The 17,174-nt window shown below is 40.8% G+C and overlaps 1 protein-coding gene across 1 annotated transcript; it reads right to left on the bottom strand.

The window, feature by feature from the left end:
* Positions 1–274: 274 nt before the first annotated feature.
* On the bottom strand, positions 275–7,865 carry LOC128126460 (uncharacterized). The gene is made up of 2 exons (XM_052764405.1): positions 6,757–7,865; positions 275–1,853 (listed from the first exon to the last, which is right to left on the bottom strand). Exon 2 carries the CDS (start codon positions 1,828–1,830, stop codon positions 565–567), a length of 1,266 nt encoding a protein of 421 aa, XP_052620365.1. The 5' UTR covers positions 1,831–1,853; positions 6,757–7,865; the 3' UTR covers positions 275–564.
* Between the last annotated feature and the right edge of the window lie 9,309 nt (positions 7,866–17,174).

The raw sequence follows: 17,174 nt of genomic DNA, 5'->3' as shown, positions 1-17,174 counted from the left end.
CTTATTTTATGGAAATCGACTTACATGTGAGAAAATATGGGATTTTCTGGGAAAAACATGCTTATGTATTTCATAACTCAGTCACAATGGTTTTCGATATTACAGAAATCTTTATCAAAGGAAATGAAGTATTTATCACAAGATTAAATAACCGGTTTTTCCTTTCAAACGTGCTTATGAACTCACGAGCTTTATGCTGATATTTTTAAAACTTCTTGTATGCTCAGGTTCTCGTTAGACAGGTATCCTGCGATCTTTTGGAGAAGACGGAGCGTATAGAATTCACGTCTTTACTTTTGTTATACTGATGTATAGATTAAACATGTATTTTCTTGCTTTAAAACAAATGTAAATATTCCTATGTGATGTAATTGTTGTGTTTACTATGCTTGCTATGTACATTGGTTGTGATACTTTACATGATGTCCTCCGCCCCGGAATGTTTCCGCCATCGGTTTTGGGGTGTGACATTCTCGCGTTCTATTCCCCCGTCGGTTGTATATCCTGTCATTTGAGACACACCTTCGGTTACCACAAAGCACCTTCCTGGTACATGTTCTTCTTTTACCAGCATAGCCTTCCCATGAGTGGGCTTCCTGACTTCTTCATCCTCTGAATCTGTGGACCAAACTTCCACACCACCGAATTATCACAGTTGTCTGTATCCTGCACAATTAAAGCATTCATGGTAGTATTGTTAGCAGCAGACTTTCTTTTCTTGATTTCCTCCAGTCTTCTCAGGAGGCTCGCTTCCTCATCTTCTTCATTTATCTTTTCTTCTTTCTTTCTTAGCATACAATCTTTTGCAAAATGGTTATTGCCTCCACAGTAATGGCAGTCGAATCCTGAGTCTCCTCCAACTTTCGTTTCTTTCTTCGACTCTTCAGACTTTGATACCATCTTCGGTTCCTCCTTGATCTTTTCGGCGCTATAACTACCCTTCCAGTTTCGGTTCTTGTCTGCTGGGAATTTCGTCTTTATAAATTTTCTGGGATTAGACACCATCATGGCATATTCTTCACCGGTTAGATCATAATTGGCAAGATCTAATTCCTCTTCTTCTTCAACTGAGCTTTTTCCTTTAGAGACAAGAGCTAAAGAACCCAGAGTGGAAACCACATTCGTTTCCTTAGACAGTGCACTTTCATGGCATTTCAAAATACCCACTAGTTTCGCCAGAGAATATGACTTGAACTGTTCATGAGCTTTAACTGTAGATACAACAGCCATCCATCCGGATTTGAGACCATTCATGAAAGTAACTTTTTGTTCGATAACTTTCCTTTCAATCCCATGATTTATCATCTTACATAAAAGATGATTGAAGCGATCAAAGGCTTGAACAAGTTTCTCTTCAGGCTTCTGCTTAAAGTCTCCAAATTCAGACAGCAAGAGAGTTTGAATTGAATGTTCCAAATCTTCGTCAGTGGAATAAAATTCTTTTAATCTATCCCAGATCTCTTTAGCCGTGGCACAAGAACTTACCAAACGAAACGTATCTGACTGCAGCGCAAACCTTATCATCCTCAGGGCTTTGATGTTGCATTGACACTTTTCCTTCTCGTCTTGAGGAATATCTTTGACATCGTTAACAAGCTGATTGTTCTCTTTCTGAGCTTTGACAATCTTAGAGGTACTTGAGTGAGCGAATGGGCCAACAGTGATCGCTTCCCAGATCAAGTATCCATTATCCTCCGATCCAATCACATAATCTTCAAAGTGATGCGTCCAAACTTCATAGTCTTGTGTATACAAGATTGGTATCCTTGTCATAGAACCAATGCTGTTGGAGATGTTGATTGGATTGGTTTGTGAATTATCCATGGACATTGTAATGACTTTTGATCGATTACCTGTAAAAGATCAGACTTGTAATATATCGTTAGGGTTAGATCAACAATTAATGAGATACGTCAATATGGATTGACGGCTCAATTAATATCAATCAATGCGGAATTAGAAACCCTAATAACTTCTTCGACAGAAGAGATGTGTATGAATTACACAGTCTCCTGCTCTGATACCACTTGTTGAGAATAAATCTGAGATGATGAATGCGGAATATCATGAACAATCAAGAATCAATCACCATAATATGCAAGTAATTTGATAAAGGGTTTTTGTATATTGATTATCTCATGAACATATAGAGAAAAACCCTAATCAGATAAAAACCTTACACCAAAAGTAAACCTAATGATTATTTATAGGGAACAATAAATATCTACCATAAATATAAAATAAATGCCTAATATAAAACCAATGCCTTAGAAGAGCTCAATTAAGAATTTCTACTGTAAAGGCAACGTAGGGAATCCTAAAATGATTAACCCTAAAAAGGCTTCCCTAAATAACTAAATATGCCATATCAGTTTCAATATCTCAAATACTCAACAACTGCATTTTAGCACGGCGTTCCATCCACAGACTGATGGGCAGATTGAGCGGACCATTCAGACCCTCGAGGACATGTTGAGGGTGTGCGTCATTGATTTTGGTGGGAGTTGGGATTCCCACCTATCGCTTGCTGAATTCGCCTACAACAACAACTATCATTCTAGTATTGGCGCCCCGCCTTTCGAGCTGTTATATGGGCGGAAGTGTAGGACCCTAGTCTGTTGGGGTGAGGTTGCGCACAGGGTGATGGGTCGGACAGAGGTAGTTCTGCAAACTACCGAAATGATACAGCAGATTAGACAGCGACTGCAGACCGCTCAGAGCCGGCAGAAAAGTTATGCCGACCGACGCTGAACTGAGCTGGAATTTCAGGTGGGTGACATGGTTCTTCTAAAGGTCTCACCCTGGAAGGGTGTGATCCGCTTCAGGAAGAGGGGAAAATTAGGTCCCCGTTACATTAGGTCGTTCAGGATTATTGCCAGGGTTGGTAGGGTTGCTTATAGGCTAGAGCTTCCGGAGGAGCTTAGCCGGATCCACAGCACATTTCATGTTTCGCAATTGCGAAAATGCATTATGGACCAGGAGGCAATGGTATCGTTGGATGACATTCAGGTCGATGAGCGCCTGAACTACGTGGAGAGGCCTGTGGCTATTTTGGAAAGGAAGAAGAAGATTATGCGGAACAAGGAAATACCTTTAGTAAAGGTACAGTGGGAACATCGGAAGGGATCCGAGTGGACATGGGAGCCGGAGGCGGAGATGCGCGAGCATTACCTGACATTGTTTATTATAACGGACTTCGAGGGCGAAGTCTAGTTCAAGTGGGGGAGATTTGTAACGCCCCGATTCTCAGGTATTGCTTAAATAAGATTTATTAGGTTAAGCTCTACTCGAGTAGCAGCAGGATAGGATCGCTTGTTAAGTGACCTACTAGACGAATCCATAGTGAGACTCGCGCGAGTAGGACCTGGCAGTGGAAACCCTAAATCCCGAGGTTTGCACCTCTATTTAAAGGAGCCTTAGCCTCCTATGGCCTCTTTATAGTATTTGAGAGCCCCCTTAAAACCCTAATTCGTGTGTGTGTGCCTTGGTGTGGTGTTGAAGCTTGGAAAAGAGGATCTTGGAGGAAGAAAGCTAAGAGTGCAAAGGAAATTGAAGCAAGGAAGGAGTGGGAAGCCAGATTTACCTCAGCTAGCATCCTTTGGAGGTATCAAAGTGCCATCCTTACTTCCCTTTTTCCCTTTTGTTGAGTTCTAGGGCTTTTATGGATTTTCAAGTTGGTATGATGAGCTATGGGCTAGATCTGAAGTTGTAACTTCATATTTGGAACCTCCTTGGATTCTAGAAGGATATAGTCACAGTATTGGATGTAATTGAGGTCCCTCTTGGGCAGGTGGCCCCATTAAGAACTTAGATTTGGCATTTGGAGCCTTTAAGGCCATGCATGCACGTAAAGTTTGAAACTTTACGTGATAAGCATGCCCTAGAAGCTTGGATCTGTGATTTGGAGCCGCTGCATGGCTCAAAATAAGTCTGTATAGAAAGAGGACTGAATGGACTCGGCGAGTTGCAAAGTTGACTCGGCGAGTCACATGAAGATGGTCGTGAACTCGACGAGTTGGATGAACAACTCGACGAGTCCGATGAAGATCGTCATAAGACTCGATGAGTTGAAGAACAAATCGACGAGTCGGATGAGTTTTCTCTGGGATATGTATGAATGTGTATCTGTCGAGTTGCAAGGAGGGAACTCGACGGGTGATCTTAAGTTTGATCGAGAATCAAAGGAACTCGACGAGTCACTCCGATGACTCGGCGAGTTGGAATGTACTTTAGTGAACTTGGCGAGTACCCAAGGGTACTCGGCGAGTTAAGGTCAACATGGACTATTGACCTTGACTGAGGACTTTGACTATGACCAGGGGTTGACTAGTGGGTTATGGAGTACCTTATAAGGTTAAGGACTTATGAGTATATTGTACTATGACAATAGGTGGTGGGGCATGTGTCAAGTGAATCGAGATTTGGAGTTTGCCTTTCGAGTCGACATCTGTAAGGTGAGTTATCCTCACTATATCGATAGGGTCTACGGCACCAAGGCCGACCCCTTTAGTTATTATTGTTATGGTATGTGGTTATGATCTGTTAGTTCGGAATCGAGGTAGACAATATGTTATGCTCTTATGATCTGTAGGGATTGGTGTTTAGTGACCTACTAGGTCGGTACTGAAGTTACAGGAGAATTCTATGATTGACGATCAGTGTGACAGATATGTTCGATGTTTATATATGCATGTATATGATAGTATGCACACATGGTTATTTGCTTGTGGCTGGGTTGAGGCGGTCCTGCTTTGTGCTGAAGGTCAATATACCCTATGAGCGGTCCGGGGAGACTGTAGGCCCACGTGGCAGACCTGTCATACCGAAGGCTCGGGATAGATTCAGACAGACTGTAGACCCGGTAGGGCGATCCAGTCAGGCCGATGGCCCAGTATGCATGTCGATTGATTGATTATTACTGACATGGTATTGTCAGCGTGGTATTGGTATTTTGGGGGTAGCTCACTAAGCCCTCGGACTTACAGTTTTCAGTTTATTGTTTCAGGTACTTCAGGAGATTGTGGAAAGGCAAAGGCGTGACCGTACCGCTCCTCATCCTTATGTTATGATTTTGGGACACTCTGATGGATTTGGATTTGAAAACATTTTTGTAAACAAACTTTGTTTGATTACATTTATGATTGAAAAAGTTTAAATTTGGCGTAAAATTTATGGATGTTACACATAACCGAACTTGTGACACTATACTTTATTAATGCACCGACACCATAATAAGGCGCGCGTGCTAAATTCATTCACCCCGTTGTAATACATGGTAATGTTTCCATAATGCTAACGTCAGCGCCACAATTCCTCTCGTCAAATGTAGTTGTAGCTAGCAACTCCATGCGGGCGGTCGTACTATATAAGATCAATAATATGACACTTACACCCGACGTTAGTCGTTCCCTCGAGGATTAAAGGTTATATATTGGAGAGTTTCTACTAATTATTGAGATCTTAGCTTTCGTGAAACCCGGAATAGTTTATAATGGAAACTCAAACGTATAGGATATGGTATTCAGAATAGGTATGATGAACCTATAGAATGGGTATGATGAACCTATACGAAATACATGGAGTAGGTATGATGAACCTACATGGAATAGGTATGATGAACCTATACGGAATACATGGGGTAGGTATGATGAACCTTCATGGAATAGGTATGATGAACCTATATGGAATACATGGGGTAGGTATGATGAACCTACATGGAATAGGTATGATGAACCTATACGGAATACATGGGGTAGGTATGATGAACCTACATGAAATAGGTATGATGAACCTATACGGAATACATCGGGTAGGTATGATGAACCTACATAGAATAAGTATAATGAACCTATATAATCCATTCTAAATTCACTGTATATGTAACATTATTCATTGTTTAGGAAAACGATAACTGAAATTCTTATAACTTCAAGAATTTATCATACTAGATACGGTTTCGATGTTGTATTAGCATAATAGCTAAATTTTGAATTTATCCAAGTTTGGATCGACCGTAGATCTACATTCCCTAAATTTTATATAAATTATGCGAGAATAATTTTAATACATTTAATTTGGGATAAAGATAAAGTCTTTAAATACAATACCCGACAATTATTTATTTCGTAAATAACGACTCTTAAGCTCTGAAGTCGATCATGTTATTTATTGTGATAAGAATAAATAACTTAGTATAATGAAGTTATGTTGTTATAATTAATATAAAAATATATTAATAAATTCTCACTTCATTTATGCATAACCTTATATATGTATTAAAAGTTAAATCTTATAATTTTAACTAATAATCATATAATTTCATGAATTTAATCTTCCATCAATTATGACAATGTACTTTCGCTTTATACGTGAATAATAAGTTTTGGTCATTTTTATACCTTTATGTGCTTTAATGAGATACTTTAACTTATACATATACAATCATCATTCGTGTGACTTATAATATCAACATGTGTTATTATAGCAATCTACTTATAATCTTAAGAATTTTCTCAATATCTATATTTATATTTTACGTATAGTATAAATATATCATCTTTTAACAATCTATTTTAACTTAACAGATTTTTTTGGTGATTTATCACATTTTTAGATAGCTATATCATAAACTTTTGACCAATAATAAAGTATGATGTTATTTTGTATATAAAACTTGAAAATCATCAACTTTAATAGACATGCATATATTCTCCCCCAAAATATTAAAACAGTAAAAGAGGGGCCATAAAAACTCACATTTGATGCATGATCTCGATCTCGATTCGTTTTGGTGAAGCTTTTCGTGAATAACCGTGAGGTCACCTTTCTTGGACTTTAAAACGTTTACGGGTTTGTTTGGTAATGTTTTAAACTAATGGTACTTGTTTTCAAATATCTTATATTTAAGAGAAAAAGTTATTTTGTAATTTATTTTACACAGAGGGACCATTTTTGATCTTTTAAAACAGTTTAGGGACTATTTTTTAAAAGACTAAATCACATGGGACTAGGTTTATAAGGGTTTTATCAAATGGCTGATTTTGATTTTTGGCTACAATTGCAGGGACTGATTTTGACAACTTCATCAATTATACCAAAGGGTCGACGCCTCATCTTCTTCATCTGTTTTGGGGATCGAGAGGAACGAATGAACAGGAAGCGATGAAGGAGTTTCAATGGTGGTCATTCAAATCGTGAGGAGGGACGGGGAGGTCGATCTCCGGTGAGTCCTTCGTCGTCTTCTCCACAGATCAAGGAAGGGAAAGGATCGAACGGTTGAAGAAGCAAACTGAGGTGGCTTGGTGATGGTTATCGTCAACAGCTGTGATGGCGAGGAGGATGTTCCGGTGATGAACCGTAGCAGCGATCGGTCTCCGACGAGCCTTCCTTGGTGCATTTGGTTCGTCGGCAGCCACAGCTCGAGAAAAGGGAAGCACATCGACATCAGTCGGCATTCAGGGGGTTTAGGTGGTTCTTCGTCGAACGATGGGGGCTGCAATCGGCAGCTCCCTTATGTTTTCTTATTTCAGAATCGATGGTAGCCTCGGAGCGGGAATACAACATTTAGGGGTGTTTGGATTGTTATTCCAGTTGACAGGAAAAGAAAGGAAGAAGAAAAGAATGGGTTTTCCAGTGGTGTTTGGGCTTGATAATCTCGACAATTTCAGATCGGGGGGAAACTGGATCGAAAGGGCGACAACATAGTTTTTGAGAAGTTGTTGCTTCTTTGATTTCACTGGGAGGGCAACTAGAAGAGAAAGAGAAAGAGTGAGATCCAAAGGAAGAGGGTGAGTGTGTTTTCTTTCTATCATTGGATGCAGTAAGTGGATGATACATAAACAAATTTCTATGATTTCAATGGCATGATCATAAATCAAATTATAGATATTTTATAAAGGGTTCTAAAATCTAAATTGGGATGCATCAGATGTCAGATATCGTGCCAAGGTTTTTAAAAACATAAAAATCATTCAAATCCGAGTTATAACGAAAAAGTTATGATCACTCGAAAATCCACGACACACCCGGTAAAACATTACTAAACGTAAAAAGTGAAATCCCAATAAAATGTATTTCAGCCTTAGGTATCTAAACGAAAGTCGTAGATTACGCTAAACCGTGAACGTACATAAACAGAACGCCCAAATTGGACTTTGTATGAAGAAGTAAGTTTCGTAACAACGGTAGACAGCTAAAAACTCGAATTAAAGATCGAACGATTTTTAGCCAATGCAACCTAAACGTGAGTTGAAGGTCTCCACAATAGGAGTACAATGGTAAAAAGACAAACGAAAACGGACGTCGGATAAAGAAGTTATGGATTTTTAACGGACTTTAGCAGTCACGACCTACTAAAAATATACTATTAAAAATAAAGTCAAAACTAGCCGATAGAGTCTAAATAAAAGTTTTAGAGCATAGTCTCACCTACGCGTGGATATAAAGAACGCAAAAAACAGAGCTCGTACGCTAAAGTTACGGAATTTAGAAGTTGGAAATACAAATTACGGCCAACGTAATTTAGTGTACGCCTAGCGTACTCAGACGCAGGGTCGCGTCCCATCGGCTAACAGGCTAGCTAGGCTCGAGTCGTAAGCGATGACGACTCCGGAGTACGCCCAGCGTACCCCTAGAGTATGCCCAGCGTACGGGGTGTTTTTGCACTATAAATAGAGTGCATAAGCCCTGGGTTTTGGCACACATTTCTCAACGCTCCTCTCACTCTTACACTCTCTTAAGCTCCAGAGACTATCCCGACACCCTCGATTCCATACCCGAGCCCCGACGAAGTTTTTTACACTATCGAGATCCCCGAGGAATCCGAAGATGCAGCTTTCCGGAGTCGAAGTTCTGCTCGATTCTCGTCTCACTCTCTTCAAACCAAACAAGTGAGTTCATACCCCTTCATTTTCACGTATTTTCATGTTTTATGGGGGGAAATACAAGTGCAATATAAGAAAAACTCATCGTTTTATACAAATCCAACTACACCACCTACATATTTACAAATGTTAAAGAACTTCGATATCAACATTATAATTTACATGCAAAGTTAGAATTACATCGAGTTTTTATCACCAAACGGTACACACTTTCGGAAAAACTATAATGGGTATAGTTTACAAGCTATTCAATACATCTTTACGTCAACGTTGTGAAAATGAAATACTTTCTTCTACATGAAATATAGACTTTTCTTTTCATAAATCTATCAATACTAAGTGCTGTGAGACATTCAGCTTCAACATACTCGCAAGTACGCATTTCAAGCCCTGTATTATAAACCAAAATCTCTTGGAGGGAGATCGTGATATTTGTGTATAGTTCTATACGGGATTGACAATCCCGCACCTAAACTTGTGACAACCCGAAGTTGTCCATCGCCGAAACCCATTTCGTCCGTAAAACCCGTCTTTAACGATTCGTTCCGATTTCGTTTTTGGGCTAAGTTATTTAAATTTATATGTTTATTATAATCTCATGAGTGTTCAAACCCCTTAGAAACTCATGAAAATGGCCCAAATTATTAATTTGAAAATTTCTAAGATTCGGTCCCGCCGGGTTACGACAGCTTAATTGGGCACGACCAAAAGTCCCGTTTAACGTCGGTATCGGGTAGAATTCCACCGTGTCCCAAACCCGAACCATATATAAAGTGGTTTAAGCCTCATTTGAAGCTTTTTCACTCTCTCTCTAACCTCTCTCCTCAAATCCAATCTAAGGGTCCAAAATCATCAAATTAAGGCTTCAAATCAACAAGGTAACTACCCTAACTCCTAGTATAACATCTTTAGCCTTCAAATTCGAGTTCAAAACATGATTTAGGACCATAAACATGTGTTTACGGCCTTGGAACATTCTTGAGCCGTGAACACATAAAAATGGGGTTTTTGAGCCTTAAAACCCTTCCAAACCACCATTGGAGCTTAGATATGGCTTATAGAATTATGGGATTGGACTTATAACACCTTAAACTCATCATTAGAGGAGTAAAAATGAGTTTACTACCCAAGAACATGCTTGGGCCGTAAACACCCATTCATGGGTAGTAAACTCCTTCTAAGGTGTTAAATTGCCACTTACACGCCTACTAAGCCTTGAACTAAAATCTAGAAGCAACCACAAATGAATTAGAAGCCTAAAACTTTATGAAAACAACCCCCTAAGGAGTTCACGGCCGTAAACCCTCCAAAGATGGGTCCCTGGGCCGTAAACTCCTAGAACAATGTCAAATGGTGCCCAAACTTTACCCATTGGCTTGTAAAATGGCTTGAAATCACATGTGATTGACTAAGGACCACCAAAACACTTTGTGAATGGGTACATAAGAGTTTACGGCCGTAAACTCATAGTTTACTATCGTAAACTCCTCAAATGGTCCCTAAGATGTCCAAACCACTTTCCCATGCCTTGAAACCAACCCTAGAATTACCCCTCAATTGATTCAAATCCATTTTGCACCCTAGAACAACCCACCATGAGTTTATGGCCGTAAACTCATGGGGAGTGCATCTATAGGACCGAAAACTCTCTTGAGAGTTTACTCTTGAAGAGTAAACTCCATATCCAAGCCTTATGTGTCCATAGATGCCACCTGGGTCCCTCCAAACACATGTAATGGAGTGTTTTCGCGCCTAGAAGTGTATGTCCCTAACTAATAAATAATTCAAGTCCTAATTAGATAAAAATGTGTATCTTTTCATAATACATAGGAATCTTGTGCGTTTGCAAACCCATAACCAACGTTTAGGATCCAAACCGACGCGTTCGTCAACCGGTGAGTTCATACCCCTACCCTTTTTCCTTTTTTTTTTCAAATGAATTCAGGGGGGTGGGGGGGGGGGGAATACAAGCAAAATACAAGGAAATCTTGTACTTAAACTTATTATTTTCAGTTCAAATGTTTCATATTTTGTATGCTTTTCATATCAAAAATCATACTAACAAATGGTTCGAATTGCAGAGTGAACTGTCAGACAAAAATGTGGATTCCTATAAAAAGTGATATAATCAATGTTACATATTATGTTTTGCAAAGGAATCATACTAATCATAAACTAAGAATAATAATAATAAAGTACCAACAGAACGAATACGAAAGTAACGAATACGAAGATAACGAATAGGATAGAACGAATACGAATACGAAAGTAACGAATACGAAGATAACAAATAGGATAGAACGAATACGAATACGAATACGAATACAAAGGTAACCAATAGGATAGAACGAATACGAATACGAATACAAATGTAACGAATAGGATAGAATGAATACGAAATATGAAAGAACCGTTAGGATAGAACGAATACGAACACGAATACGAAATAACGCCTTTGGATGACGCCAAGACTTCGGAAATACAATTAGTGTACGCCTTGAGTGTCACAAGAGTTTCGAAATTAATTTGAAAGTACGCCTCTGGACATCGAATGTGTTTCGAAATCAAACGCCTTTGAATGTCGACAGAGTTTCGGAAATACGTCTAATGTACTCTTTTGGAAGTCACCATAACATCGAATATACTGTTAATGTACATTTCTGAGTGTATCCAAATATTCGAAAATACAACTAAGTACAGTAGATAATCGACATTCAAGAGTAGGAAAACTAAGATATCAGAATACTTAACTAATACTATAAGTATGGTAGCTGCTAGTACATCGAAATCTAAACTAAGAACTAACCACAACACTTAGGAAAATATGGGATTTTCCTGGGATAACATAACAACTCGTAAACGAATTAAGTAACGAATGGATAACTAAACTATTAGGAAAATATGGGATTTTCCTGGAATAACATAACAAATCATAATTGAATTGGTAACAAAAGATAACTAAACTGTTTTTATAAGAAAATATGGGATTTTCTTGGATAAAAACTTTTTCAGAAAACCAAAAAGGGAACTCACTCTTTTCAAAACTAAACCGCATATGAACTCACCAGCTTTATGCTGATTTTCAAACTGCTTGTATTCTCAGGTCAGCATTAGACAGGTACACCACCATCTTTGGAGAAGACTGAGCGTTTCGAAGACTCGTCGTTGCTTTTGTTCATATGATATATGTGTATAACAATTGTATAACTTTACTTTCGAACAAATGTAAATAATTCTATGTAATGTAATGTTTTGTGTTCACTGTGCTTACTATGTACATTGGTTATGATATTCAACATGAAGTTACCTCCGCCCCGGAACGTTTCCGCCCTGGGTTTCGGGGTGTGATAGATTGGTATCAGAGCCCCTGTTTATAGTGAACTAGTATACCAAAGCTTACATGGTATAAGACTATAAACACTAAGGGGCCTAAGTGCTCTGAACTAAAAGTATACTTCAATGTATAAGTATTTTCAAAAGTCTACAAGTATACCTAACCGTCGAGATCCGTAACTACAAGTAGAACAAAATAGAAGTAAATGGGTGTTGTACACTGCGGTTAAACCTGGGCAGTTATGTACTCGTGTCTAGGATCAATATAGCCTGGCCAACTATATTCATTCGAGACACAGCCAACATGTGCTTGGGAGTGACTGTGGTACGCAGCATACCTAAAACTTACCCAACACCCCAAACAACGAGCCGTCGTTGCAGCGAATCATGAAATACTATGGGAGTATTTATCGAGCCAATCCGTTGTTGAAATCCTCATTCAAGCATTGTTCCTTGATCATTCCTTTAGCGATAATTTATTTTCTTTGATAACTCTTTCTTGTTTTATCGCTTAATAAAATTCTATATCTGTCTTAATGAGATATCCCATGTTCCGTATCTCTTGATTCAATTCAGAGGACTCATGATCCTCTCTTTCATGGCTATTTTAGATCAAGATGCCTCCGAGGAAAAGACCCAGCTCAAAAAATAACAACCCTCCGCCACCACCACCTCCTCCTGAATTTGATCCTGTCATCTTCCAGGCAGCCATTGCTGCCGCAGTGACAGCCGCCCTGTCTCACATAAACCCCAGTGGTTCAAGGATTGGTACCCAAACCCAAAATCAGGAAGGTAATCAGGGACACCGGAAGGAGTGTTCCTATAAAGAATTTATGAACGCAAAACCCACATTCTTCGATGGCACAGGGGGTGTCATTGCACTAACTCGATGGTTAGAGAAGATCGAATCTATCTTTGAGATCTGTGCCTGTTTAGAATCCGACAAGGTGAAATTCGCCGCCTGCACGTTCACCGGTAAAGTTATGACTTGGTGGAACGGCCGAGTCAAATCCTTAACTTTACCTGTAGCAAATGCTATGGGTTGGGAAGTTATGAAGGAACTTCTGTTTGCAGAATACTGCCCTCGAGGTGAAATACAGAAGTTGGAGAATGAACTCTGGAACCTGAAGATGAAGGGTTCCGATATCGCCGCCTACACATCCAGATTTGATGACTTGGCACTTCTCTGTCCGAGATTGGTTACCCCGGAGAGCAAAAAGATTGAGAGGTTCATCTGGGGATTAACCCAGCCAATCAAAGGGAACGTTTTACCTATGAAGTCGGATACCTATGACAGTGCCAAATGCCTATCGCAAACCCTGATCGATCACAATGATGACCAAGAAGAAGCAGCCACCACTCCCGAGCCAACAGAGAAGAGTGGCGAGAAAAGAAAGTTTTGGAAGAAGAATAAGAAGAGTCCGTCTTCCCTGGAGCCCTCAAAGAAACAGCAGATAGTGGCAGTCCACTGTTTCCGCCGCGGAATTGTATAACAATTACTTTCGAACAAATGTAAATAATTCTTTGTAATGTAATGTTTTGTGTTTACTGTGCTTACTATGTACATTGGTTATGATATTCACCATGAAGTCACCTCCGCCCCGGAATGTTTCCGCCCTGGGTTTCGGGGTGTGACAAAACTATTAGCCACAGTTAGAGCGGCATGTCTGGGTTGACAAACGTCATAACACTGCAACGCCTGAAGAACGTCGTTACAGGTAGTCTGGCTCAATAGCATGGTTATAAAAATCACACGGAAGTATTAAATAAGTTTGATTTATGAGACTCTTGAATGCATTTGGTAAATACATATTTTGAGTCAAATTCACTTTCATCATTTGAGCACGAAAGATACTATTGCACTTTAGCCTTTGGAACTTTTTCAAGCTATGGAAAGGAAATATTGGATTTTCTGGAAAACATATTCATTTATTTTTTTTACTAAAAGACATGCAAATTTTAGTACAAAAACACTATCAATGCACATCCGGTGTGAACCATCCTTTTTCTTGACAAAAAGGATCGGCGCTCCCCACGGTGAGCTACTCGGTCTAATAAACCCCTTCCCCAACAGCTCCTAAAGCTACGAGGATAAATCCTGCATCTATGGTGGCGTAAGGCCATAAGGCGCCTTGGCGATAGGCGCTTCCCCCATAACCAAATCGATGCGGAACTCCACCTGCCTCTCGGGAGGCACACCCGGGAACTCCTCGGGAAAAACATCCGGGAACTCGCGCACTATCGGAACATCATTAATCGAACTACGCCTTTCAGCGACAACTCGTATATCCATCAGATAGGCTACAAACCCGTTGCATCCCTGTTGTAAACTCTGTCTCGCTCTGGCAGCCGAAAAAAATGCTGACCCACATCGTGTACCCTCGCCGTACACCGTAAATACTCCCCCACTAGGGTCTCGTATCGTCAACAACTGTCGCTCGCAGTCTATAACAGCGCCAAACCGGCTTAACCAATCCAAGCTCACTATGACACACATGTCCCCTATCGCAATCGGGACCAAATCTATCGGGAACTCAACACCGAAGATCTCGAGTACACATCCTTGTATCACATCCATAGCATACACCGCTCGCTCGTCAGCTACAGATACTCGTAGAGGTCGACTCAACACCTCTCGCCGGATACTGATGTGCTGACTAAACGCTAAAAACACAAATGACCGACTCGCACCCGAGTCAAATAACACCAAAGAAGGTACACAATTCACATGAAAGGTACCTACGCATATCATAAAATAAGCACAATATCTCAACTCAGCATAAATAAATGAAAGAATACATACCAGCCACGACATCGGGCGCTGCACGGACCTCCTCCGCTGTCAACTGGAAGGCTCTCCTATGAGCCTTCGGTGCCTCGGCCTTCACTGGACGGCCCTCAGTAGCTCGTGTAGTGGCAGGGGCAGATCCTTGCACTGATCCCTGTAACTCGTGTAGTGGCCTTCACTGGACGGCCCTCAGTAGCCCGTCTGGTTGCAATGAAAGCAAACCTTAAATCTCTTGGGGTAGTCTTTGGCTATATGCCCCTCCTTGCCATATTTGTAGCAAGCGCCTAATCGACAGACCCCATCATGTCCCTTGCCGCACTTCCCATAAGTGTTTCCCTTCTTGCCTCCTGATCTCGCATCGGCGGGCTTAGCCCGCTTGGCTGTCGGCTGCAACTGTACCAACCGTCTATCTATCCCCTGAGACTCGGCTTCCTCCCTTGCCTGAGCCTCCTACTCAATCTCCGTCTTCCGGGCATTTTCCTGGTGCTCAGCAAATGTTCAGTAAGTCAAGTTTGCCACGAACTCCTGAATTTCCCTCCTCAAAATGCTCAAATATCAGCTCATGCGTGTCTGTTCGGTAGACACCTGCTCAGGGCAGAACATCGCCCTCTAATGAAACTTCATGGTGATCACAGTAACAGAATCAGTGCCCTGCTTGAGGGACAAGAACTCCTGAGCCAACCGTTCCCTCTCCACTGAAGGAACGTACTCGTCATGAAACATAGTGGTGAAACTCTCCCAGGTCACCGCAGTATGCTCGGCAGGGGTGAAATCTGCCGACACAAACTTCCACCAGTCCTTCGCCCCCAAACGAAGCTGGTTCAGTGTGAACCGTACTCTCAAATGCTCTGGAAACGAGCAAGTATAGAAACACCTCTCAATACCAGAAATCCATCTCATCGCAGCGATTGGATCCTGCGTCCCATCAAACTCTGGTGGCTTCGTGTTGCTGAACTCCTGAAACAGCAACGAGTCACCTCCCTGAGGTCTAGCAGCAGCAACAGCTTCAGTAGCTGTAGCAACCGCAGTCTTAGTAACTTCTTTGTACCACTCATCAAAGGTCTCAATCAAAGTGGTCTTGATAGACCCAAACATCTCCGGAATCTTTGCGCGGATAGTCGCAGCCACCTCATCGTGGATCATCTGACGAAGCTCCTCGTTACTCACATCGCTGGTCCCTGGTCAAGGGTGCGTCCCAACCATGATGCCTCTGAAATACATCATAAGAAATATCAGAGACTCGCTCGAGCATTTTCGCAGATGATAACCCAACCCTACTTGCTCCTTAGTACCCTAAGGATTCTTACTTGGACTGCTTACTCGTCGGGTGTTTTCAGTAGTACGGGCCCTATATTACCTTCCACACCGCATCAGTATTCACCCCATGTCCTCCTCCTAGGATCCCAGATCACAAGTACTCTACATCTCGCTAGCATAGGCTACCCTTCGGTAGACCTTTCATAAGCTCCTCACTGCTACCTACTCCCACTCAAACATCTCATAGTAGCAGAAATCTTCCTAGGATAAGGCATCACAAATCAGGCCACTCTAGTCCTAATATGAATACCTAGCCTACTCTAGAATTCACAACATATCATAACATATCGCATAACACATAATGTAAGGGTATTTTGGGAAATCACCGTTCGGGTGCCGACTGATCATACACACTGCTTCTTTCTGCTTTTCTTAAATTCTTTTACTTCTTTAAAAAATTTGTTTATTTTATGAAAAACTTCTTCAAATCCTCAGTTTGAGTTCAGATATGCCCGAAGGTGCATCCGAATCCCTCAAACCAAGGCTCTGATACCAACTTGTAACAACGTAAATTTTTCGAACAATTTTTTTTCCAGTTTTAAAACACATTTCCATTCATAAAATAATATCAAAACATAGTGTATCCAATGTTATCATAACAAAACATATCCCAGAATCTCAATACATAAACTCCATGAGTGTGTACGGGTCATGTCGGCGCCTTCCCACGATCCTCACTGGTACCTGAAACACATAACACAACAATTGTAAGCATAAATGCTTATTGAGTTCCCCAAAATACCACATACAACACATACGCCACTCAAGGCCATAACTCTATGGGACCATCCGGTCCAAGTGTCTCAGGGGACTTCCGTCTCGAAATCCTAGTAGACCTTTCGGTCCTACCCGTA

This window comes from Lactuca sativa, chromosome 5 (genome assembly GCF_002870075.4).
Source record: "Lactuca sativa cultivar Salinas chromosome 5, Lsat_Salinas_v11, whole genome shotgun sequence".
Classification (NCBI taxonomy): Eukaryota; Viridiplantae; Streptophyta; class Magnoliopsida; order Asterales; family Asteraceae; genus Lactuca; species Lactuca sativa.
Note: the sequence above shows the minus strand (reverse complement) of the source record. Positions and strands in the feature narration are given on the sequence as shown.